This window comes from Cygnus olor, chromosome 1 (assembly GCF_009769625.2).
Source record: "Cygnus olor isolate bCygOlo1 chromosome 1, bCygOlo1.pri.v2, whole genome shotgun sequence".
In the NCBI taxonomy this organism is placed as follows: domain Eukaryota; kingdom Metazoa; phylum Chordata; class Aves; order Anseriformes; family Anatidae; genus Cygnus; species Cygnus olor.
The window spans coordinates 191,770,760-191,795,599 of record NC_049169.1 but is presented as its reverse complement, the minus strand read 5'-3'; the positions used below and the strand labels follow the sequence as shown (position 1 = coordinate 191,795,599).

Sequence of the window (24,840 nt, the reverse complement as noted above, 5' to 3'; positions counted from 1 at the left end):
CTAAAAAATCGTATTTCAGGTTTTGAATAGGAGAAGTGAAGGCACATCAAATAAAACAAATTTTATCTTATAATTTCTTTAAATTAAAAAGGTGTCCATGCAAAGAATCTGTTGAAACATAGTTTCTGTTATGATTTTCACATGCAGTATCAGGACATTTTTGGCATGCAAACCCTGCTGACTTAGTTAAGTGTTTAGCATGACTGCAAAGTTGCAATTTTGTTTTTCTTCCTTAAGTAACGTATCTGTGTAGATCTTTCATGTCCGTTTAGTTTTCTGGAGGGTTATAATCTGGTTGGGTTGCTTTCTGCTATCAGTTTTGGGGTTTAAGCTTCCTCTGGCTAGTAGCAAGACATTGGGGTAACACAGGCCTCAAGAATGCCATTGCTTGAGGCCTGAGGCCTGTCAGCCCCACCCTGCCTGCTGGGTTAAACCACCACAACAATACTGGTCTCGGTTGTTTGCCCAGAATTTTGGTTGACTTTTCAATAATGGAAAAGGTACTCAACTTCTTCAAAGAGATTTTTTTTTTAAAGTTATCTTCCCCCCCCCGTTCTTTACACAATCAGACTGAATGCTTTCCTGCTTTTAGTCCTTAATCTCTTTGCTGGAGGACTGGAGAAATGGATCGTAAATGTTTTCAGCCTTTTTTAAGAAGGGATGAGGACCGAAATTTTCAGTGTGTGTCAAATTCCTTCAAATTTTTCTCCAGCCTTTAAGCTGAACGGAAGTTAACGATGTTCCTGAAAGCAGTTTAGAACAAAACAGTTAAGATTGATAGGTAGACGTTGAGAGTTTGCTGGAAGAATAGGCCACATCAGTTTATGCACTGCTCTGATGGGAAAAGTACTACAGATAAACCTGTAATGTCAAAAACCACCATTCTGAGTTTACTGTCAACAGCAATATCTAGAATTAGATAGCAGAGACACCAGTGTAAGAGTTATAGTTGGAGACGGGCTGGGAGTGGGTGTGTAAGTCAGTGGTAGAGATAGTAACTAACTCAAACGAGAGGAGAGAACAGCCAGGGCAGGCACACAAAAGGAGGAGGAGAATGAAAAATGGTGGGGTGCTCACAAGGGCAAGAGCAGAGAATAATGGTGGGTGACAATGTGCTGATGGATTTGAAGATGACAGGATCCAGGAAAAATTAAATTTCTAGGAGTGCCTGAAAGGACCGTGCCAGAATTGAGAGCCATTGATGTGCAGCGCAGCGTGCTGCAGTTCATCTAGAGCTGACTTGCGCCTGCCAGAAAAGCAGCAGTCATGTCTTTACAGATTAAATAGATGAGGCCAGGATGAAGGTTGGAGTACTGGCGCATGATTGTCCATATTGCCCACAACTGGTGGGATTTTGGGCAGTGCCAGCTAGATCTCCTCTGGGCAAAGTCCCAACATATTTCACTGTGGTAGGACAGGCCAAGGACTGTTTCCAGGAGGCAGTGTTGATGAAGCCACATTTCTGCTCTGTTCTCTAGCTCTGAAGAACGCCTCGAGGCACTTGTTAGATGGACTGGGAGCTGTGGGCTGCTTCTGTGCATCCCTTAGCAGACTTTTGTGAAAGCAGAGGCACAACAGAAAGAGGAAGCTTCAGTGAAGGAAATTAATTCAGAGCTGGAAAAAGAGGAAATCAAGAAAACAGAGAATTTGAATGACCAATAAGCTATAGAGCCAAAGAAAAATGGTAGCTGAAGAGGCTGTAGAGCATGAGGCCATGGAAAAGTGATACAAGTTTTGCTGCGAGAGAAAACAGGCAGAGGGGATGTATGAATGGAAGGAGGAGGTAGGATGATGGAGATATCGTGTAGGACAAGAAGAACAGAGGCAAGACGTCTTGCTGTAACTGGGGAGGAAGGGTTTATGCTAAATCAACAGTGATGCCTCATGCACTTTCCTTAAAATTGTCCCTGAATTGTTTGATGAGTGAGTCACTCTAGGGGCTGTGAAATACCAAGATAATGATTTTATCAAAACCAAATCAGTTGAAAGTAGCATACAGTGAAATTAGGCTTTGAAATTGGAAAATACAACTCTGTTCTGTTTTATATTTTCAAAATTCAGAGATTTTGCAAGAAGTGTTTGGATTAGAATAGAAATAAATATGTTGGGCTATACCACCTACTACTTGCTTTAAGGGAAAAAAGTGCTTCTGAAAGGGGTAACTCAAAGCAGGTATATGAGACCTAGGGTATCTTCCTTCAGCAGTCTTTAAAAATAGAGACCATCTGTCCATGGTTTAGGAAATCAAAAATGTTGTCATTGTTTTTTTCCCCTCTATCCTGCCCCCAGCATTTTTTTTAAACCAGGGGAGCTATACAAATAATGAGTTAAATTTGCCTTTGAATAGAATTCCCTTCCAGCAATACCTCCACAAGCTGAGTAATTAATGACTCCAAGCATGTAATATGAGATTAATTTTTGTATATCTAGCAACATTCATCATATTTGGTTTAAGGCTATCAATGTAAATTGTTAATGAGGTGAAAAATTTAAGTGTATCAAATAGGGTGAAAGAAAATCAGCTGGTTTTCTTAAATACTTATTTTGCAGTCAAATTGGGTTTCTGATATTTCTAATCCCTTAACCTCTTTATATAAAAATATGGGAGAAGAACAAAGTTACGAATGACCTCATCATTACCTTCTTTAAATCTTTATTAGGTGTAACTGATCATGTTAACTCTTAGATCAGCATGGAAGAGATCCTGGATTTCATAGAATAGAATCACAGAATCATTAAGGTTGGAAAAGCCCTCCAAGATCATCTGATCCAACCATCCCCCTACCGCCAATGTCACCCACTAAACCATGTCCCTAAGCACCACGTCCAACCTCTCCTTGAACACACCCAGGGACGGTGACTCCACCACCTCCCTGGGCAACCTGTCCCAATGCCTGACTGCTCTTTCTGAGAAGAGAATTTTAGGGGAAAGGAGAAATGTCTTTGTTCTGGTACCATTTAGTTTGTGATTTTATGGCCAATCAGCAGGTTACAGGTGTGCAAGTCTGCAGTCATTGCTGCTCAGTTGTGTGCCGTGTTTTATTTTGAAAATTATGGGCAAATTGCAGTTTTTTATACCGTCTTGAGTATGTTAAACCTAGATGCTGATGTTGACCTGCCAAGTTGCTGAGATGAATCATCTGCAAGTCATGGTTTTCCCTCTAATCACAGCATCACAGAATGGTTGGAGTTGGCAGGGCTCTCTGGAGGCCCCTGGTGCCACCCCTGCTCAAGCAGGGACACCCAGAGCAGGCTGCCCAGGACCACGTCCAGGCAGCTTTTGGAGATGCCCAAGGAGGAGACCCCACAGCCTCTCTGGGCAGCCTGTGCCAGGGCTCCGTCACCCGCCCAGCACAGAAGTGCTGCCTGGTGCTCAGAGGGAGCCTCCTGGGTGCCCGGCTGTGCCCATGGCCTCCTGTCCTGGCACTGGGCACCGCTGAGCAGAGCCTGGCTCTGGCCTCTCTGCACCCTCCCTTCAGGGATTTAGGGACATGGATGAGATCCCCCTGAGCCTCCTCTTCTCCAGGCTGTTACATCAATAAGTTCATGAAGGCCAGAACTTAATGTTCTGATACCCAGAAAAGCACTGTAAGAAAAGCATCTTAAAAAAAATCTCTTAAGGGCTTAATCATGCTGTACATCTACAAAATGGTGTGGACCTGATTGAAGGATCTCCCACTAGAATTTGGTAACCTATGCTGTGCTGTGGTTCCTATGGACTTGTCAGCTACAGAAATTACCTTAAAGAGAAAAGAAAAAAAGGAAGAAAGACATAGTATGCCATCTACCAGTCTGCTAGCAAGTGTTTGCATGAAGGGAGCACAAATGGTATTAGTATTTATTAAAATTTTGTAGTTTAGAAATTAATTATCAACAATTGGAGGGCAATAGTTGGGGAGAGAAAAACATCTGAAGAATGTTAGTGTTATATTAAGCTTAGAACGAATGAGCGGATGCAAGGGTTAGGTGGGTGGGTAGTTGTATCTCCAAAGGCAGCAGTGCATTTCGGAGAGAGTTATGCCTCTGACAGATGGACATAAAGCAAAATCAAGCACCTTCAGCTGGAGCAATTTAAACCCAGAATGGTGTTATTTCATCCATTTGAGAATCAACCCCTGAATAATATCAGTTTTCAGACTATTGTATAAAGATAAGCTAAAATTGCTCTGCCTGAATACATTGAGTGGAAACCAGCGGCCTAGGGCTGGATCAGATTCTGCTGCATCATAGTGGTGCCTGCCCAGAAATGGGCAAGAAAAGAGCTTCAGCCACCCCCTTTGAATCCACTGCCTCTTGTCTGCTAGAACCTTTAGGAAGTAAAGGTGACAACAGAGCAGAAGCAAAATGTTGATGGTTGGTTTGGGTGCTTTTCCGCATCAAATCTTCTGTATGCTTCCCATGCAATACGAAGAAACAGCATATTGTCTTGCTGGTCTGATTTCTGTTCGAGTATTTTTTCTTGTTCCAGATTGTAGTGCTTTAGCTCCAAGACATACTCAGCTTGTCTTCTGCTTTTAGTACGATTACACTGGTATTTCATTACAAGTAGATTAATCTTCCCTTTTCCTGCAATTGTTTTTTATAAATCTAGTTTTAGAGCGGTTTTGATTTACATCAGTAGAATGGCCAGTAAAGGGAATAACACAACACAATATATTTTCATTACCATTTCTGTGTGCTATAGCATTCTGACAGCAAGTAAGAAAGAAGCTGCACTGGGCTTTGCGGAAGGGACTGCAGTAATTAATCTTCATTAGGACTGCTGCCCTGGCCTTATGAATTAAAATTTATTACGTGGAAGAAGGTTTGTGGCACAACATGTTTGATTAGCAAAATGCCAATATTTACGGTATAAATTATTCCTAACTTTTCTGAACTGTATTTTATTAACAGATTCATTCATTATTCATGTACATTTCTTTGGGAAAGAGCTCGTGGCAGCTGTATTACAGTTTGGGAACTCAACTCATGGCCTGCAGTTCAGTGGCGAGGGCAGTTTATTTCCAAGTGCTGTTAAACCTCGGCTCCAGAGCAAGCTCTGATAAATGGTAACTGAAGCAGAGCCTGTCTGGAGAGCTTGGAGTTGCTGCTGTTTAACCAGCAGCAACGTAGCTCTGTGGCCTCACATGTCAAATGGCTGACTCAAAAGCACGTAAAAGCTAAACCTCACAGAGCAGAGGTTGGCCAGACCTTGAAGTCCAGATGCAGGTTGAATACCAGGAATTTAAAGAATTTTTTTTTTTTTTTTTTTGGTCTGGTATCTCCTCAAAACACACTCCTGAGATTATTTGTTTGTGGTTAAATTAAGAAAGTTCCCTGGTGTCTTGCTGTCAGGGTCTCAGACCCCCTGTTGCCCAGATGCCGTATATGCTGGCATTCATTTCAGGGCCTGGATTCAGAAAATATGCTTTAGTGCTTGTGTAATAACCATTACCTACCACAGGACAGTATCTTCCTTTGTTGTTACAGCTGTGTAAATGGTGACCCCAGAAATCAGTGTGAGTGCTGATAAGTCGGCTGTTGGTGTCTCTTCGCCTGTGTAAACACAGCCCAGCCCAGTAAATCACTCCATCGGCGGCGTCAGGACGTGTGGGCAGCTCGGGCTGCTGCAGCAATGAAAAACTAAATTGCACCAGATGGTGAAAGGAAGGAATTGTAACCCAGCTGTACGTGCCGCTTTCTGAGCGTTATAAATAGGAGAGCAAGGGACACGTTGGCTTTGGTTTGGATCTGAATTGTGGATTTGCTTTCCAACTACGTTTTTATGTCAGAAAATAATTCACCTCAGAATTACTTTATTTTATTTTGGCTGTTGCTGGGGTCACCAGCTGGTAGTGCATCGGTGTGTGTGTACGTGAGGAGTAAGGGGCCGTTTATGTCTGTGGGAAGTGACCAACAATAAAAGGCTAGCTCTGCAGGGTGGGCTGACAGGAGGTCAAGAGGAATTAATTTGACAAAAAGTGCCTAAGTCATCCCCGTGTAGTTGTTTTCACATACCCACCTTCCTTTTGCACGTGAGAGCTGCACCTCGTACATCTCCTCCAGAGAGCTTTCTGTCTGACCAGTTAAGGAGAGGCACCGAAGGGAGTATGGGATGTGCCTCGGTGTCATGATGGCAGGTATCTCTCCTGGCGATCTCCCGGCACCTTTTTCAAAATTTTGCTCCTTTCTGAAAGCTCCATCTCTGACTGCTCCTCCAGAGTAGTTCCAGAGCCCATCTCCACATCACCCAACTCACTGCTGGTAAGACCCACCCTCCTGGCACAGCCACTGTCTTTCAGCACCCGTTGCCCCAAAATTATGAACTTAATTGTATATTTCACCCCCAATGTGGTTCTCTGCTTTTTCTCATAGGTAACCTTTACCAAATACTGTCTTGTTTCTATTTTTTGTGCATCACGAAAACACAAGCCTTTAGCTCTCTTCATCACTCGATGGCTTTTCTGCCGTTTTCACGTGTTACACGTCCCTCCTTGTTTACTTCTTGAGCTTACAGCCCAGTAGGGGTCAAATTAGTGTGAAAATACACCTGCTGCTGACATGTGGACACATCTTTAGGATGCACTATTAATCGAGCACCATGATCCCACAGTAATAATAAGGAACAGCTTGACTCAACGTAACCTTTCCACAAAGCTTGTGATGAAAGTTGTTGTCATTGTGCTTTTGTTTGTGGAAAAATCAGAAGCCTCACAGTTCCTTTAGAATGTGTTTTAGATTTAAATTTTACACCTTGCAAACATCCGAACTCCAAAGTGAAATGCTAGATTTTTCGCATTTAAAGTCTATTTCATAACTTGTGAGACATCTGTGTTATTTTAATTGCTGAGATGTTTTGAACTTGTGTCCTAGATGAAGCATTAGTCAATTATGAATGCAAAGTAGGCTTCAGAGTCCATTCAAATGCTGGAAATAATTAACTCTTTTGCAAGCAAGCTAAGAATGCTTTTACTTAATGAGGTTTCAGCCTTAATGCTTCTAAAGCGAACCCCCATAATCTGTCCTGATTAAAGAGGGCACTGTGAAACTCCATCCCAAACCCACAGTGGCCACTTAGGAAAGGAAGACTTGAGAATCTTTTTATATACTCTTCACATAGCTTTAATGTTTATGGTATATCTTAAGCACAGATGACTGAAAAAACAGCCCTTTTCCCCAGAAAAGGAATAAAATAAACATTTGTAGCAAGCACTGAAAAGCTCCCCCCATGCAAATTACAACTCAGAACCAGCAAGGTGCTACATCCTTTGAAATGTCCCAATTTCAGGAAAAGTATTTAATGCATCAGCTGTTGCTTTACACTAGTTTTTCTGGCTAGGAAGGGGAAGAACCATATAAGTTCAGGATGGTTTATTTTAATTGTGGGAATGTGAGGTACTTCTCATAGGTTTTTCCTCCTCTCCCTGTGTTGTAATGAATGGGCAGGAGCTGGTGGTGCTCTGCAATGGAAGGTGGGGTAGAAGAGAGCAGGAGGCAGCTGCATGCCTGCAGCCCACTGCAAGCCCTCCCCGGTCCAGTCTGCTTCTCGGTCTTGATGCAGAGGCACCAGCGTGTATAGTGATCGCTCCTGAGCAGGCTGGGAAAAAGGGAGATAATGTTTGCCTGTATTCAGGAAATTCCTGAAAACTGCCCTGTCTGGAGTTGCTACATTATGCTGTTTTTCAGTGGATTATGAAATCAACATTTCATGTGCTGGTAATCGTTTCTATTAATGGGAAAACGAGGTGGCCAGCTGAAAGTGGCTTGAACTGCACGTTGGGTTCCTGTGCCATCTAAGTTCGGAGGACACAGCGTTCACCAACTTGAGTGATTTGTAAGAACGGCAGTTGCTGATTGCTAAATCTCTAAACAGTGTTTCCAAGTGAAATATTTTAAAAAAAATTACACTGAAGTAATTTCAAAAATTAGGGCAATTAAAAAAAAAATCTTGTTGAAACATTTTTTGAAGTAGATTCAGTCTTCTGGGTAGAAATTTGCCACATTTATTTGAAAATCTGAATTTAACCATCTATTTTTTAAAAAGTCCAAGCTCGGTCCTTGGACTTCTGTTTTTATTTTTGCTGTTTTCTTTAAAATACAAACACAAAAAACTGAGAATATCATCTTGTTTCAGTTATTCAGATGGAGTGGTCTGGTGTGCAAGGGGCTGCATAGTCCTTTTTTTGTACAAATTCTCATTCTGCCCTGTGGCATCTGACAGCCAGCTCTGTGTAACCTGCTACACAGTTATTACATCTCAGATTAGATTTTGTTAGATGAAATTATTTTAATCTTAGAAGGTTTGTAACAAATTTTCTGTGTTACAAACAAAACCTACGCAAGGGTAATCTGCACAAAGATGACAAATTCCTTCTTTTGTAAAATCTTCTCTCGAGGCCCGGGTCCAGCCAGCGTGAGGGATTGAGGAGGAGGCCGGTAGTGGGCTTGGGTTTTCCTTCTCTTGCTGTCATCTGGCCATGGGACAGAAGTCACAGTGGTAAAACAGATACACGGCTGTTTTGTCCAGACTGAGGGCTGCAAAAGCCGAATCGTTCCAGTTTTAACAATGGCAGCAGAAGGAATAAGAACTCACCAGGGGGAGTAACTGGGTTTGGTTTTGTCTCTTCCTCTGATGGCAAAGAGGAGGTTAATAGCTTCCAAGGACTTATTCTGAAAGAAGAGGAAAGAGTGGCTTGGATGAGATGGACCCAAATCAAAACTATATTAAGTCAGGGTAGGATTTGCCAATGAAATGACAATTCTTATCTTTTTATTGTGGGTGCATATTTATTTCAGACAAAATCCTGAAAGCATGTCAAGGTCCACTGACATATTACTAAACCAGTTTTGTCAAGTTGTCTGTCACTGCATAAGGCAGTGAATATTGGATAAGGCTGATGGCAATATCTTGATAGACTGTAATCAATTAAGACAGCAGAACATCCACCACCACCTCGCTCTGAAAGCAGTTCTAATTTAGGCATGCAGAGTTCATCAGCTTCTGTTGCTTCACCCTTCTGAATTGTAATTTTGTTTGCCCTTATCTCGACATAAATATGCCTTGTTTAAAATGAATTGTTTGATTACATGATGATATTGATTACCACAGTTGTTAAAAAAGAGTAATCGATTTGTTTCTGCAGTGAACTTGAGGAGAAGAGCGGAAGAAAGAAAAGAAACTACGGTAGCAGTAATGCAGCAGAAGAAATGCCACTGAAAAGAAAGAAGGCTAAATTCAGCCAAGAGGAGGAGGATCCCTTTTTGCCATTGGATACTGGGCTTTCTCTGGCAGAAGATGAAGAGCTTGTGCTACAGCTGCTCAACAGTCACAGCTAATTATTTTCCTGCAGGTTTTCTTTTCAGGGATGTCTTCACAATTTTGTCAGTAGTCTACACAATTTGGCATCTGGGCAGATGGGTACCAGTGGATGGAGAAAAATGTTTTCCATGCGCAACGGGCTTGTCTCCTATCGACCTGGAGATTATAGACAGGGTTTAGTTTGATATATAAGGCTTTCTAAACCAACTTTCTGACCTAAATCCCTGTATGTCATTTTGCCATAACAGGTTTATAATTTTAAATCCACAGGTTTTGAAGCAATTATCTTTTTTTAAAAAAAGTGAATAAATAATTAATCTTAAATAAAAATACAGTGCTCCTTTCTTGGCTGTGTCAGATTTGCTATTTTGGAAGATAAATGTGTCCTAAGATGACTGAGGAATATTATTGGCAGCTCAAACCATGCTACCTAAAAATAAAAAACTTTTTTTCTTCTGCGTATCATGCACATATATTTAAAATATTTTATTAAAATTCCTGAAGCTTTGGTATAAACTTCTGTTGTCTCTTTTGGCTTTGTTTTGAAAGCATTTATTTATCCATCAGTTAATAATTTCTCTTATGATTCTGTCACTTGTATTAGGCAATTCATAAAACCACTTTTAGAAGGTAAATTCTTGGGTTTGAATGCCATATGAGTGATGCTCCCAAAAGTATCACTGCCTGATAAAATCGGTTACAAGGTACAGGTTTAGTGGTAGGAGCACCTGAAAGACTTCCAATCAGGAATCAGCTACTTTTTTTTTTTTTTGGTAGGCAATATACAATGAAGAAAAGATTATTTATCTTTATTTTCTAATATATTTTGAAGTTTCATCCTGCCAAACCGTGGTTGTTTATTGTGGATTTTGTGCATGCTTTTCCCTAACTGTTACATCTTGATGAACAGCAACAAGGTGTGTGCTGTTATTGGTCCTTTCCCATCGACGAGAAGCAGCACCATTCTTCCCAAAGCAAAGCAAAAAATGAATACGATACCAAATTCTGAGTTACTCAAGTAGGTTTTCATCTCTTGCTTGCACCCAAACACCAGCTACAAGTCAGACTTGCTGCCTTCTTGCTTGCATTCTTGACTGCCCTCTCAACAATATTGGCACATCATTCAGAAAAAAAAAAAGCATGGTAAATGCTTGCAGGCAATATGGAGAACGATCAGAACTGCTAAATTTTGCACATTTCAGAAATGAGCTAGACAAAGGGAAAGTTGCTATGCAAGAATATGAGGGAGAGTAGGAAAATACAGTGTTTCGTTTGCTGACTTTTTTTTTTTTTTTGGCAGAGAAGAAGCATGTAAAGTGATGATTGTCTGTTTTCAGCAGACCTGTGTCTTAGCAAATTTACATGGCAAGCTCCAAAATCTGGAGTAAAACACTGAGTATGTATAATTGCCTGAGGGCTTTTGCATGTTGCTGCTCTTCAGCAAATCAAAAAGTACACATGGTCTCAAAAAGCTGCGTATGTCTGGTCTCCCCATCACGTATATTAAGAACACATTAAAGTAAATGCTCCTTTTTTTCAATATCACTTTTTCCTTTATTATTATTATTATTATTATAGAAATCTGTCAACATCAATTCAGCAAAAGTCTTTCTTCCTCTCAACGTACCCCATATTATCTTTTAGCTTGGTTACTCAAAATGGGAAATTCTTGTCTCCAAATGTTGCTTCCCCTGTTCTGCCAGCAGGCAGGGTATCATCAAAACAGTATTACAGGCAGAGCACATCTGCCATCTGCTCTTTCCTGACAATGTGGAACAAGAAGAAATGACCGAGTTTCACAAATACTAAACATGAAAGATGGGACCTGCTTGGCATCCGAGGCAGCGTTGTTTACGGTGCCACAGTGGGCCTTGAAAATGCTGTGATCTGGTAGTAGCGTTGCTGATGAATCTGTGGATGAAGAAGGATCTGATGCGACGCTGTGGTGACTGTGCTTACACTTCATCATGTGGACAGCTGCAGGGGTTGTGATGAGCGGTGTCAGCAAATGCCTCTGCACTGACCTATTCGAGGTCCTGCTTCTGCCGTTGTGGGTGGAGACAGTAAACTCAGAACTGGAACAAGGGGCGTCAATAGCAGCCATTCAAAAATGAGCTGGATGCAGGTGATAATGCAGTGGTGTGTGCATCTTACTCAGATGTATTCACAGACTGAGTGTACTTCATAGTGGTCCAGTGGCTTGCACATCATCTGATGTCTGTTCATTCAAATCTTTGTTCTGAGAAGGTTGAACAGTTTGCTGGGAGCCTGCACACAGGGCAAACAAAGGATTTAACGTTTCTTACTGGAACATTCCCATTCATATGAGGCATTGGAGCAGGCAGAAGGGAAGTGGCAGAGCTGCCATCCCTGGAGGGATTCAAAAGACGTGTAGATGTGGTGCTTAGGGACATGGTTTAGTGGTGGCACTCTTGGCACTGCTAGGATAGTGGTTGGACATGATGATCTTAGAGGTCTTTTTCAACCTAAACGGTTCTGTGATTCTATGATATGTGCGGGTGTGAGGGAAGAATTATTACCCAGGGAAATACAAACTGCATGTTTTGGAAGGATTGTGCTGCATTTCTGTCTTTGTGATGTATTCATTGTCTGCATACAATAATTTTGCTAGTGCCCTTTTATATATATATATATATATATATATAGGGATAATGGAGATTTTAATATTTTTGTATTGTCTGATACAGAGCTATTGTTTCTAGAATCCTCACAAATTTTGTCTGTCTACTTCCAATGCAGCTGTCCTTGAGGGGAGGTGTATATCCAGAGTGTAAGGCCCACAACAATGGAGCCTTGTGAAAAAGAAGAGGGAAGGTCCTTAAAGCAGATGCTGTATGTGATGGGTGCATTGGGAACTGGGAACTAGAAAGAAGAAGACAAAAAAAAAGGCAGGATTCAGCATTTTGAGACAATGGCAGTAGGTTGGCATTACTGTCAACTGTAGATCTGCTTTAAGAGGCTCCTGACCAACCCTTATTTTAGCTGTGTTTCTGCAACAAGAAGAAAAGCACAAAGCACACAAATTAATACCAGAACTGCAAGGGTTGACCTGACCGAAGGGTGTTTTCCCAGGGGCTCATTGGCATTTCACACCTGTGAACCCCTCAGAAGTGACCTGCTGCCAAAAGGCTCCACAGGTCTGTCCAGGGCTAAGGGGCAGGTGGAGAGGGGCCAGCCCCCTGGGGCATGGCTCCTGCTGGGGACACCACCCAACATCTCCTTTCTCCTGGCTGTGGAGTTGCAGCATGTGGTGCTGTAGTATCAGAACAAATACCGAGCTTTTGCAAGCTTGTATTTCACATCCCTGCTTTACATGGGAGAAATGGAAGTGCGGCTATCATTCAGCTGATGTGTAATCAAAGAATCCACTGATGTTTTTAGGTACTGGAATCCACGTACCCTAAATCCCTTGTGCTTTAGCAAGAGCAGAGTCTGACTTGCCTTCTGTGCTGGCCCTGGCCTTTGGGAGTCACAGGGACTGGTGGTGCAGAGCATCCCGGGGTGGATTTTGGACTTCCTGCAGCCCTCCTGGGAGGGGGAAGGTGGGGCTGCTCCTGCGCGGGTGGCAGTGGCACCGAGGTCTGGCTATGGCAGCCAGCATCTCCCAAGGCCACTGGCCAGGAGAAATCCTTCAGCTGCCAAGCAGGAGATCTTGTTTTAAATATGGGGTTTTGTATTGGTTTGCGTCTGTACTTTACATTAACAGCGATCAATTTCCTTCTGCTGCTAGAACAATTCAGTTGTGCTGATTTATAGCTAGGCGTTATGTTAAGACTAAATCTAGTACATTTAGCTAATTCTAAAACTAGACATTACACGTATATATACATATGTATGGTATACTTTAGCGGGGATTTGTTCAGTCTAAAATTTTTGGTTTGTTGCGTACAGAATAACAGAGCCATTCATTTACTGGACAATTTATTACAATTTGTTTCAAGCCTCTTCTAGATGGAAACTGGAAGCCAGGTAAAAGTCATGATAGCATTGAAGAGATTTTTTTTTTTAATTAGTTAAATAGGCTGACATTAAATGTGCTAACAACTGAGGGTATTGCAGTATTTTCATGGGGCATATAGAGGTGTCATTGCAAAGATACTGCTTTGCCTCAGCATCATAGAAATTTCTGTTAGGTGGTCACTTTGTAAAGCGCTTATTGATGCAGCACATTAAATTGGGTGAAGAGTATGAGAAATTTAGGCTCTGACATAAGTGATTGTAAATTATTTTTTAGCATTTTAATGGGTATTTTCCTTTAAATATGATATGAACAGAAATAAAAAATAATTTTTATTCCTCTTGCAACTGACTGAGTCCTGCTCGAGCAGTGACTGCTCTGTCCTGCTCTCTGGCCAGACTCATAAAGAGAGAGAAATGCCTGAAGCAAAACATTAAAAACCAGAGAGCTATGGCAGAGAACATTCAATTCAGCCTATAAAAAGTAGTGCAAGATCTGAAGATACTGGAGTGACCCTGCGGGTTCCTATAATCCTGGATACATACGATAAAATCTGAAATAAAACACAAGAAGAAAACGTGTCTTGGTAAAGGTTGCAAATGGATATTTTTCCTTACTGTGCTACTCTAGTTTGACCTGATTCATGCTTGTTTCTTGTGAGATTGATTGTGCTTTGTAGCAGGGATGCTGAGCTGGGCTGTGCTGCAGAAATGGCCACCGTGGTTCAGGATGTTGCTGCTTTTATGCTGGAGGTCCCTGCCCCAGCTGTAACCTTCCCCTGAATAACAACAGGAGCTTTCAAAGCAGAGCTGAAATCAAGCTGGTTGATTCCGTGCTGAAACAGATGAATCCCGGTGCCATCCGTTCTGCTAACTGGGCAGAAAGCTGAGAACAGCTGGAGGGCAGAAGCATCCCTTTTAATTTGATTGCGACCTTGTGTGGAGTGGAGCCAAGCCTTGCGCCCAGCGTGCCTCGAGCTAGAAGATCCAGAACACAGCCCAACTCCAAAAGAAAGAAAGTTTCCGATCAATAGTTTCAGTAAGAAGAGGCTATTACCATACCTTTTTGGCCATGTTTTATTAGATTTCTTTGTTTTATTACTCTCTTCTCTGGTGTTTGTAGCTCCTCTGAATTTAATCTCATCCTTTCAGATTAATTTTTTTATTCTCTGAAGGATCTTCAAGTTTTATCTCTAAAAGGTGGAACTAGATGCTAGAAAATTGCATTGTCGACGTCCTTGTAAATCATAAAAATTGCTATCGAGGCTTTAGTTTATACCACGTGAATGCTTTTGTAATGAAGTACTCCCCAAACTTTAAAGGCAAATGAGGCAGTTAAGAACACCGACAAATTAGAAAGCCCAGTGCAGAAGAAGATTCTTTTCAGGCCTGCTAGGAGATTCTGCTATGATTAAATCAGTCGAGAAAAGTCTCTCTCTTCCAAGAATGTGTTGTGCATTGCTTATTTTTGTCCATGTCTGGCTGGAAGCCATTTTTTTGCAAAGAAAACTATTTATCAGATTCAGTCATGTAAAAATGATTGGTTAAATTACACAGGGCTACCAGCTAGTGGATTTACCCAGGAGTGGAATCTCTTGGGTAGACGCTATCTGCAAGTTTTGCACATCATCTGAGATGAGTTTTGTCTATAAAATATAGATAAGTTTAATTAAAGTAAATTAGTTTTGTGGAGCAGTATGTGAGATCCTTTTGAGTTCAGAAGTAGCCGTGCTGAGATTTCAGCGGCATGAAGAGGGAGGTAACGAGCATTGTTCTCCTAACCACGCATGGGATGCTGACGGCAGATGATGTTCCTGGATGTGGCTTTTGCAGCGCTACACAGGGCCTCTCTCCCGTGCATGCTTGTGCCTCTGGTGCTAAACTTAAGCTGTTACCAAAATGCATGCGTGCAAGTACAGCCTGTAAAGGGAATGTTAACGTGCATTTGCTTATCACATCTAAGGGGACAGGAAATTTGGCTCATCTTTTGGAAGTCTGTCATTGTGCTGCGCCTGTGAAATGGTTCCTTCAGCCTGCACTTTTAGTGGCCACTCTGGTGTGATCCTCTCCACCAACTACATTAGATTACACTGAGATGCAGCCTGTTTTTATTCCACACGAAAGTTAATGGAGGTACCTTAGGAACTAATTAAGCTTCCTACTCACCACAAACGTCTTATGAATTACATCTCGGCAGGGTCACAGCTTTTTTGATGCAACTTCCCTGAGCAGGGTTTTTATTTAATTGGAGTTGGAACCAGGCCTTTGTGGAAGACATCAGGATATGTTTTTGTTTTTAAAAGAACCTTGTGTTCCCTTTTTACAAGCACGTATTATGTGTGAACCCTTTCTCCTAGCACTGATGAATCTATTCCAGCACACACTCAATTGCACTGAAAAACTTGCTATCGTGCTTCCAGTCGATGCTGTCCTGTCGATACAAGGGCTGCTCCTAGGCAGACAAGTGTGCCTTGCCTTGGGTCTGATCCTGGGTCTCGCAGCAGCAGCGCGAGTTCACTGCTGGCCTCCCGACTCAGCACTTGACTGACAGGAGCCCTCCAGGTGGGAATTTTGGATGGATTTAGAATTTTTCCCCAAGCCAGCAGCTGCGTCTGGACCAGTTTGTATGCCCAGGTGTGGTGATGGACGTCCTGGGGAAGTGTCCCGGACCTGCCTAGGCTGTTGTGTGCAGTTAAGACATTTGGAAATAGTTGATAGAGATTTTTCCTGCAAAACTGTTGACACAGGACAGTCTTCTGCATGCAATTAAGACATTTAAAGGATATTTTTTTATGTAGTTAAGGTACATCAGTAGCAGCGAACTTTGCATGCAGAAGGATGGTCACACAGGATCAAGACTGGTTGGATGCCAAGAACTGAGCAAAACAGAAGTCCAAGGAGTCTCTCCTGGTCCAGCTGAAGACGCAGCTGCAAGGAGCCTGTGATGGAGACTCTTGTTGCCACTGGAAAGCAGCTGATTCCCAGCCCAGCTGGGAATTGGATTCCCCACGTGAGTGATGCCATGTGCCAAGATCGCAGTAATTTAGGTTTTTCCCTATTAACAAACACTCTGAGTATCTGTGCAACAGTATCCTGATTGGCTTTGGCTAAAATGGTCACTGATGAGTGCAGAGGAATGCTGGGAACTCAGTAAATGATTTGGTGTCATCCTGCAAAATATTGCACGCTTAAATGCTTGCAAGTCAGCTTGCAGATGGATCCTGTTCCCTGAAGGGAAGACAGATGTCCTGCTCACAGTTCACAGTTATGGTAAATACCATAATTTATAAATAGATGGGTGCTGCTAAACCTGCCCTTGGTGTTCCTGGCCTACAGGGACATTTGTGTGATGGAGACCCAGGACATGGCTAAGGAATATAGTAGAAAATAACCAGCGAGGTTACTGTGGGCAGCAAGCATCCCACTTTAACGCTGGCTGAAATACATGAGCCCCCTCTCTTCCTCCAAGAGATAAATAATGGTATTTGCTTTTATCTGACTTCTTTTAGGGTTTTCCTCTGCAAATCTCTTCATCCTATGTCAAGCTTGTCTTGGGCACCCGCTTGCAAAAGCCCTTCCACCCCTCTCACAAGAGGTTCAGCGTACCTGCCAGCAGAGCAGTGCTCTCAGGTTTAGGTGATGTCAAGGACTGGGCCTTGTAGGCCTCATGCCTACGGCCCTGCTGACAACTGTTTTCCTGAAAACTCCATAAACTGCCTTTCCTAAACTTGACCTAGCAGAAGGCTGGTGGAGGGGATTATAAGAGCCCGGCATACAGGGGGAGCCCCACCACTGTCCTCCCTGGGGCTCTTGTCTAGGATCCTGGGGATCTTGTCATGTAGCTGCTGAGGCCGGTGCTCCTTGACCCATGCAGCTGTTCAAATGGTCTTTCCATAAAAAGTTCTCCAGCAAGTGTGCCGCGGAGGATGAAGAGCTTGCATTTCTTAAAGATATGTATAAGAATGTGCTAATCTAGTTCCTTGTCTAGTGACTAATTAGGCCCATTTACTCTTTCTGCTTCTTCTTGTGGATGCTGATACTTTTTTTTTTTTTTTTTTTTTTTTTTTTTTTTTTTTTTGCGAACCGATGTGCTTCTTCAGCACCTAATTTCGGCAGAAACAATACCAAGCTGTTAGTGATGCAGAACTGCCTGGCTAAGAGAGCTGCTCTCCTCCAGAAACTTGCTAAATAAAGTCAAGGAAGGGTAAAAACTCTGCATGAAGGTCTCTTTTTTTTCACAGTGAATTTACCCTGCTAAGCATCTGAGGTTCTTGTTTCCATCCTCCAGGGGCAGGGAGGGTAGGACTGGGCCACTACCAGGCCATCCCTGCCCGCCTCTCAGGGTGGTCCCACCTCTGGATATCAGCTCCTCCTGCTAAGGGTGGGCACCATGAAGGCGCTGAGGCCCCCAGCAGCGTCACGTGCATTCACATACCAGCTTGGGTTTGCACAGAGACCAACAGCACAGGAGAGGGACAAGCGCTGGGAGACCCTTGGCAGACCAAGGAGCAAGAAAACACCAAGGAGAGCAAAGCTGGAGGGGTAAGATGGGGCTGGAGGTGGCTGTGGCCAGTGGCTTCTCCGGCCTTCTGGTGGGCCCCTCCATGCCCACATGGGTGTGCCTGGCTGCTCCCCCAGTGCTGGTGAGGAGGATGGAGCCCACGGCCCTGGGCCAGCATGGGCTTGGGCTTAACTTACTGCAAAACCCGGGGATGGTGCCGAAATTTGGCAGTTTCACTGAGAGATTTCCTTAGTGTAAAAACAAAAACTTGCAGCTACACAAACCACAGGGAATAATCCTCTTCCCTTCACGGGGACTCGATTATCAGAGATCTACAGAAAACCTCAGCAAAGCGGCACAGCCGCATCAGACAGATTGGGCTGGAGGGGCTATTTCTGCTTTGCCAGCCAAGTGCAAGATGAGCTTATGGCTCCTACCTCCATGGACTCATGGTTGTCCTGAAGGCATGGGGCTGCCACCCCTTGTAAACTGGCCCTGGGACACACCAGGAGCACGCAGGGCAGGGCCAGGAGGTGACATCTCCGGGGCATCGGCGGCGGCTGCCTGCTCTGGAGTGGTTGTTTCTATCCAGGGTGCAGCCATGCTTGGGGACCAGTGTGCTCAGCTGTCCCACACTGTCCGTGGCTGTTGGTGCACACACAAGTATTGGTCTCCTGAAATCTGACTGAATCCTCTCTGTTTGACAAGTGTGATCCAGCAAGCTACGCTGGTTTGCAAGACTGTGTTTAAGATAAGCTCTTCCACTGCATTAGCTATTTAGAGAATTATTCTGAATGTTCAAAAAATGTGACTCTCTCTGTGATAATGTGGGGTCTTAGATATTTAACAATTCCCACTCACATTTCTTGTGGGTAATATTCAATATCCCACCTAAATATTCTCCTCCTTATTGTAAATATTCATCATTTTCCCGTCTACTGCTGACTGTCTGCGCAGCCACTGAAATTTTCTTTCTGTCAGCCAAGTCATAAAGCATTAAGAGGGGCAGTTTTTCTTAACTAAGTGAAAATATGAACTTGTCTATTTAGCTCTGCAGTGATTTTAGCATCCGTTCTGTGTTCAGTTAATGTATGTGACTGCAGCAGCCACTGCTTCCCCAGGAATGAGTGACACCACACAATCATATACGTGTATATATATATATATATATATTATTATTTTTTTTAATTATGGAAACACAAAGGTCATAGTTTGCTCCTCTTTGGTAACCCACCTAAAATTGTCCCTCAGCTCACAGCCCCCTACCATTTTCCTGGTCTGCTGTCTATTGTTGTTCTGCTACAGCCTCCCAGGGGCAAAGCCTCCATGGGCTCATTGGGCAGCCAGGCCCAACAGGAGGCTATTTCCTTCTCCAGAACGTCTTCACTGCTGCCTTGACTTCTCTCAGCCTTCTAGTTTTGTTCCCTCAGTGCCTGCCATGTCCCCCTCCACGTGAAGCCTTGCATCCAGGGTGAGAGTTGCCTCTGGGGACCACTGGGGCCGTGCAGGGCAGAGGACGATGCTGCTGGCCTCTACCACTGCTCCTGCATGTCTGTGCCCGCATGAGGATCACCCCTGAAATGTGGGATTGATGTCTCCCAGCTCAAGGTCACAGAATCACAGAAAGGTTTGGGTTGGAAGGGACCTCAAAGATCACCTGGTTCCACCCCCCCCTGCCATGGGCAGGGACACCTCCCACCAGACCAGGTTGCCCAAAGCCCCATCCAGCCTGGCCTTGAACACCTCCAGGGGTGGGGCATCCACAGCTTCTCTGGGCAGTCTGTGCCAGGGCCTCACAACCCTCAGAGTAAAGAATTTCTTCCTAACATCCGATCTAAATCTATCCTCTTTTAGATTTAGATTAGATATTAGATCGGATTGTGTTGTGCTCTCCTTCCACCAAAGGCAAAGCTGAGCTGCCCACATTAGTCCTTCTGCAATCCAAGGTCAGAGCATGTCCCCAGGTAGCTCTCAGAGGCCGTCTGCAATGTGTTACCTGGCTATCTGTGGAGAGTGTCTTTGGTTAGCCTTGAATTTGCTATACAGAAAACTTTGCAGATTTGTCATGGTTCACATGTGAAGGTGAACATGTCACCTTTGCACTGCCAGCTCTCACCATCACCTGCTCTGTCACCTGAAATGTGTCCAAGATTCAGTGGAGCAGAGGCTGAGTGAAGGAGCAGATGTGCTCCCTAACACTCAGCATCCCATCTGGCAGGGCCGCTGTCCTTTGGTGGTCCCTGCTCAACGTGAGTACTGCCGAGAGCACATCCTGATTTTGTTTTGCAAGTCCTGAGCACGTCCCTGGTGCAACAGGTGCTCTCTGGGCAAGGGGTGCCCTAGGGGAACGCTAAGCCTGCAGCCAAGCACAGAGAAAATGGTGCCAGTTCTTCAGAGGCTGATGTTACGCACAGCGTAAGGAAGATCGCAGTGAGTGGAAATGCACACCGCTCAACTTGGAGTGAGAGGAGAAATTTTTCACTTTACTGAAAATGTTGCATGGAGTTGCCACACCATTAAGAAAACCATGATCTTGATCAGATTAATGGGTGATTATCCCATGAAGAGCGATTTCGGTGTTATGTATGAACAGAAATGAAAATCTCTCTAGCATGGCTCATTTCAATTAAAAATAGGTGTTTCAGCTGCCATTTGCTGCTCTGGGATTCAGCTGCAGCTAACGAAAGTGCACAGTCTCTGCTACGGATTGTAGGGCTCCTCGGCAGGGTGTTAGGGAAGTTCTGCAGCACTCCTGGGGAGTGCTGCACCCATTTTGTAAGCCGGGATTTTACCCCGGGTTAACTCTGAGCCAGTGGTGGAGCTGGGAAGAGAATCTGGGTCTGGTTGCAATGGTTTGTTGGGTGCAATGGTCTGCTGGGTGCAAATCCTGCTGGTTTCTCTGCCTTCCTTTCCAGAAGGAGACACCAAGTTGTTGTGTGTTGAAACGCTCTCCTGCTCGTTCCCTCTTGTTCACATCAGTGTCTGAGGAACCGCTGGCACCAGCCTGCAACCTGCAGCGTGACCAAGGATCTCTCTGTGTATTTACGGTCATTTACGGTGCTTTAAGCACCCCTCGAAGTGTCTGAAAGTCACCGGGTCGATTCTTTGAAATGCTGGGCAATTTCCGTACCTTGAGGTCAGCAATAAAAATCCTGCTGGTTTGTTAAGAGCAGGGGTGGGCTCAGGGCTGGCATTTCTGACAAAAAGCCTAACTTTTGACCCCAGCTCCAGAGAAATGGTGGCCCAGCTCGTGACCTGTCACCTGTGCTCACACCAAACAGCACTTACCAGTTGGAGATGTGTTCAAGGATCTATATTTAGCCAGAGCCTTATGAAACGGCAGCCAGAGAGGCTGTCTCAGGCAGCTCTGGGGAACTGCTTTAGTTTTCTGGGCAGCGATTCAGTCGCACCAGTGATGGTGGGCAGGCCTGGACGGACAGGAGAACAGTATTTGAGCTAGTGATGCCACCTTACCTATTGGTGTAGGGGTCCTGAAAAGTCTGGTGGATAACTCCTGCATGGGGGAAAAGGGAAAGTAGGTTGGTAATGAATTTGGGAGCACCTTTGTGTTGTCTCAGGTTTCTTGCAAAGACACAGGAGAGCGAAGGTAGTCAAGAAACAGGGGCTGACAGTGACCCCCCCAGAGCTGGTGTAGGGGCTGGGAGAGCCGTGGTAAACTGGTGGTGGAGGTTCAAAAGGGCACATTAAGGCTGCTCTGTCCTCACTGCTGGGAGGTGCACGGCACTGCAGTGTGCCATGCCACGTTGTGGAGACCTGCCCTGGCCCAGCAGCAGCGGGATATATATACTCAAAAAAGGATGTAAAAGCTGGGCTGATGATGACTTGGCCAAAAGGGACACTTTGGGACAATTTGCTCATACGGCAAATCCTCTGTCTTTTTGTTCTTACAGAGCAAGACCTCTGTAGGGATGGGATTTTCCAGGCTGCTTTTAGCATAATGCAGCCTTTTACAGCCTTCTAAGAGATGACCTGTGCTCTACCAGAACACAGGAGTGGTTGATGTATGGGAAAAAGCATTTTTGTTCGCTTCAGGCCACCGTTTGAAAAATTTTCTCTTTTTATTCTTATAAAGAATAATCTAACTCGTAAACAAAATTCTGCTTAAGTAACACTTCTCTGTTTAGTATGTTGTTTGAGCAGCAGCAGCAGCCAGGTGGTGACGGGCTGCATGAGGGCTGGTAGAAAGAAAGCCCATGTGCCGTGTAAATCAATCCTTTAGGAGCTGAGTGTGCTTAGGTCAGGCAGTTTGCTGCAGTGCTTCAACGTTTCTTATAGCTTTAGAAGAATTCAGCAATAATCAGCCACCAACAAAACATAAATCTGCAAATTAGCACAGAAACCATTGATTCCTTTCTCATCACTGTCTGGTGGCCTTACAAAGGCACTTTCTGAACCGGGTGGAGAAATGGTTTTTAAAGGAGGGAGAAGGATTTAGCTGTTTTCTGGCACAGTTTCACCCTGGTGGTGAATGCAACTGCAAAGGTGACTGGTTCATTTTACCAGCCTGTGCCTTTTGTTCAGGAGCAGCTTCTGTATCTGCTGTTCTTTCCGGAATTTGCACTTGATGCATATGCAATCCAACTACAGAAGTAATTACACAGAGTCAGGAAGGAGTTATAATTCAATGTAGTGTTAAAACAAGAATGTACTTAGAGTTGCCTATATTCAGGAGAGAAAACAGAAAGTTCCTTCATCTGTGAAGCAGATCTGATCAGGGTCTGAAGATATCCAAGGCAGGATCTTGCTCTGGAGCTGATGTAGGCAACAGCAATGGCAGCATGCATTAGCATTGAAAGTAGCCCCTGAGCTCACTCCAAGTTCATTTTGCTTTCTCTCCTGGAGCAAACCATGGGTTTGTAATTGGAGTTGGTGGCTGGCAAGAAAAGGATGGAGAAACCCTCGGAATGAGACAAGGGACTGATTTTGCATCTGCAAAATCTGAGCTCATATGTGAAAAACACACCCTAATCCCTGTGCTGGCACTGGTGTTAATTGTTATTTACTAACCATGAGAGAGGCTCTGGCAAACAGAAGATGTGGATCCAGACGGGCTGTTTCTGGGCCTGTCCTCCACCCAGAGGTGTGAGCAGGGCAGGTGGCACCAGTGACCATGTCCCCAGAGGAGTATCTTCCAGCCTGGCAGGAGGGGCTGTTTGGAAAGCAAGGGGACAAACCCGTCTTGCCTGGACCAAGAGATTTCTATGGCCAGAAATGTAGCTGGGGGCCACCAGCATCACCCCAGTGGATCTGTGTCAGTTTGGATCAGCCGTGGGTTTGTCTGCTCGGTGTATGGATGTGAAATGTGAACAGAGGTCTGGAGTCTTCAGGAGATGAAGGAGATGGAAATTAAAACATCCAGGCATCACCTGGGAGCAGAGGGAGGTAGAGAGAGGGCTGCCTGTGGTGGATGCTGCACTTTGAATGCTTGGCATCCCCCTGGTTGTGGTGATCTGCAGAGTCCCCTGCCTGCGAGCTTGCTGCTGCTGCTCAGTGTAGAGTCAAACACTTTACACTAATGATTGCCTGTTGCGAGCAGTGATGCAAATGTGTTCTCACCAGCAATACGAGAAATCTGCCGTTGTCTCAGCTTTACTTCTGGTTTGACAAGCGCTTTGCAGCAGGCGATGACAGCCCCTGACACAGCCAAGGCGCTTTGGTAGCATTTTGTACCTCTGTCAGTCTAAGCGGAGCTGACTCGTGATCCATTTTTAGGTCTGATCAGAGATTTCTTCTAGGATTTTCCTTTAGTTCATAGAAACACCTCCATGAGATGTTTTCATGCGGCAATGGCCTCTGCTTTGATCCCTGACCCTGTGTCCTGGGCAGTGGCACTCTGGAAGCTCGGTGCCGGAGCTCGCACCGCCGCCCCGGCATCACCTAGCAAAACTCAGGGTTATGGAACAGACCCAAGTGAATCTCAAAATGAAGCACAAATGCAGCAAACCTGGCTTCAAGGCATTTCAGACACTGCTCAGGTGCCCATGAAATCCATGGGGTTTGTTGGGACTTCTAAAGAAGCAAACGTTATTGGCCACTTTCAGATGAGAAATACAACATAGTGGATGGAATGGCAGCAAATGCAAATTGTTGTGGTTTTTATTTTTTTCTGGTATCTCATGCACATTTCCTTGACAGCAAAGTAATGCTAGGAGATGGCTCCTCAGAAAAGTAAGGACAGCAGTGCCCTGTAATGCATAGCTTGAAGCTCAGGACAGTGATTAGCTGTATTAGTGGTATTGCTGCTATTATTCAAGTGTCGTTTCCCTGCAGTGGGAATTTTCAGGACTAAAGAAGTTTGCAACTGTTGAAAAATGCTGCTAGACTGTATATGCTTGGTTTTGTTTGGTTTTGGGTCTTCTTCAGGAATAACATTCATTTAATGATTGGTCCCATTAAAATTGCGGTATTGATTCATTTGCCAGGAAAATAAATGGGTGGATATCTCCTATCATACAGTTGTATTGATCTTCTAGGAGCTGATGGGATGATGGCTTTCATCATCGGACAGTATGTTAACACCTTAATTGATATATTCTGAAACCTAATTAGAGGCCAGCTGGATTCCTTGTGGGAATAATATTTATTTTTGATGTTGACAAAGTGCTCCCAAATGCAAGTCATATGGTGTGATTTAACAGTGATTAAAACTTGGCTACGAGCACAGGCAACTTGAGGAAACTGCCAAGCAGCTGAGACTAGGAAAAGTGAAGACCTAGATGTGTGTAATTACTTTGTGCTCTGCCACATATACACACATCTCTGCCTGTCTCGCTGTCAGTGAAATATCTGGAGAACTGTTATAGCACTTTAATTATTCACTGTCAATCACCCCCCAACCAGCACAGACGGGTGTGCGCGTTATCTGAAAAGTGCAGTGTTATCTGAAAGATCTTTGGAGAGGTCGTTGAGGTCACACAGGTAAGTACAGGGGGATCAGGAGACCTCAGCACCCAGCCCGTCCTCCTCGGGGGGTGCTTCTGCAGGATCTGCTCCCAGCCCCTCGCCCAGGCTGAGCCGCTCTCCTTTTATTACTGTTGAAGGC

The 24,840-nt window shown here is 44.2% G+C and overlaps 1 protein-coding gene across 1 annotated transcript in view; it reads left to right on the top strand.

Moving 5' to 3' along the window:
* DDX10 (DEAD-box helicase 10) overlaps positions 1–9,806 on the top strand; it is a 191,433-nt gene extending 181,627 nt beyond the window's left edge. Inside the window, exon 18 of the mRNA XM_040544089.1 lies at positions 9,123–9,806. Within this exon, the coding sequence (XP_040400023.1) occupies positions 9,123–9,315 (193 nt within the window). The 3' untranslated portion in view covers positions 9,316–9,806. The remainder of the gene's footprint in view (positions 1–9,122) is intronic.
* The last annotated feature ends 15,034 nt before the right edge of the window (positions 9,807–24,840 follow it).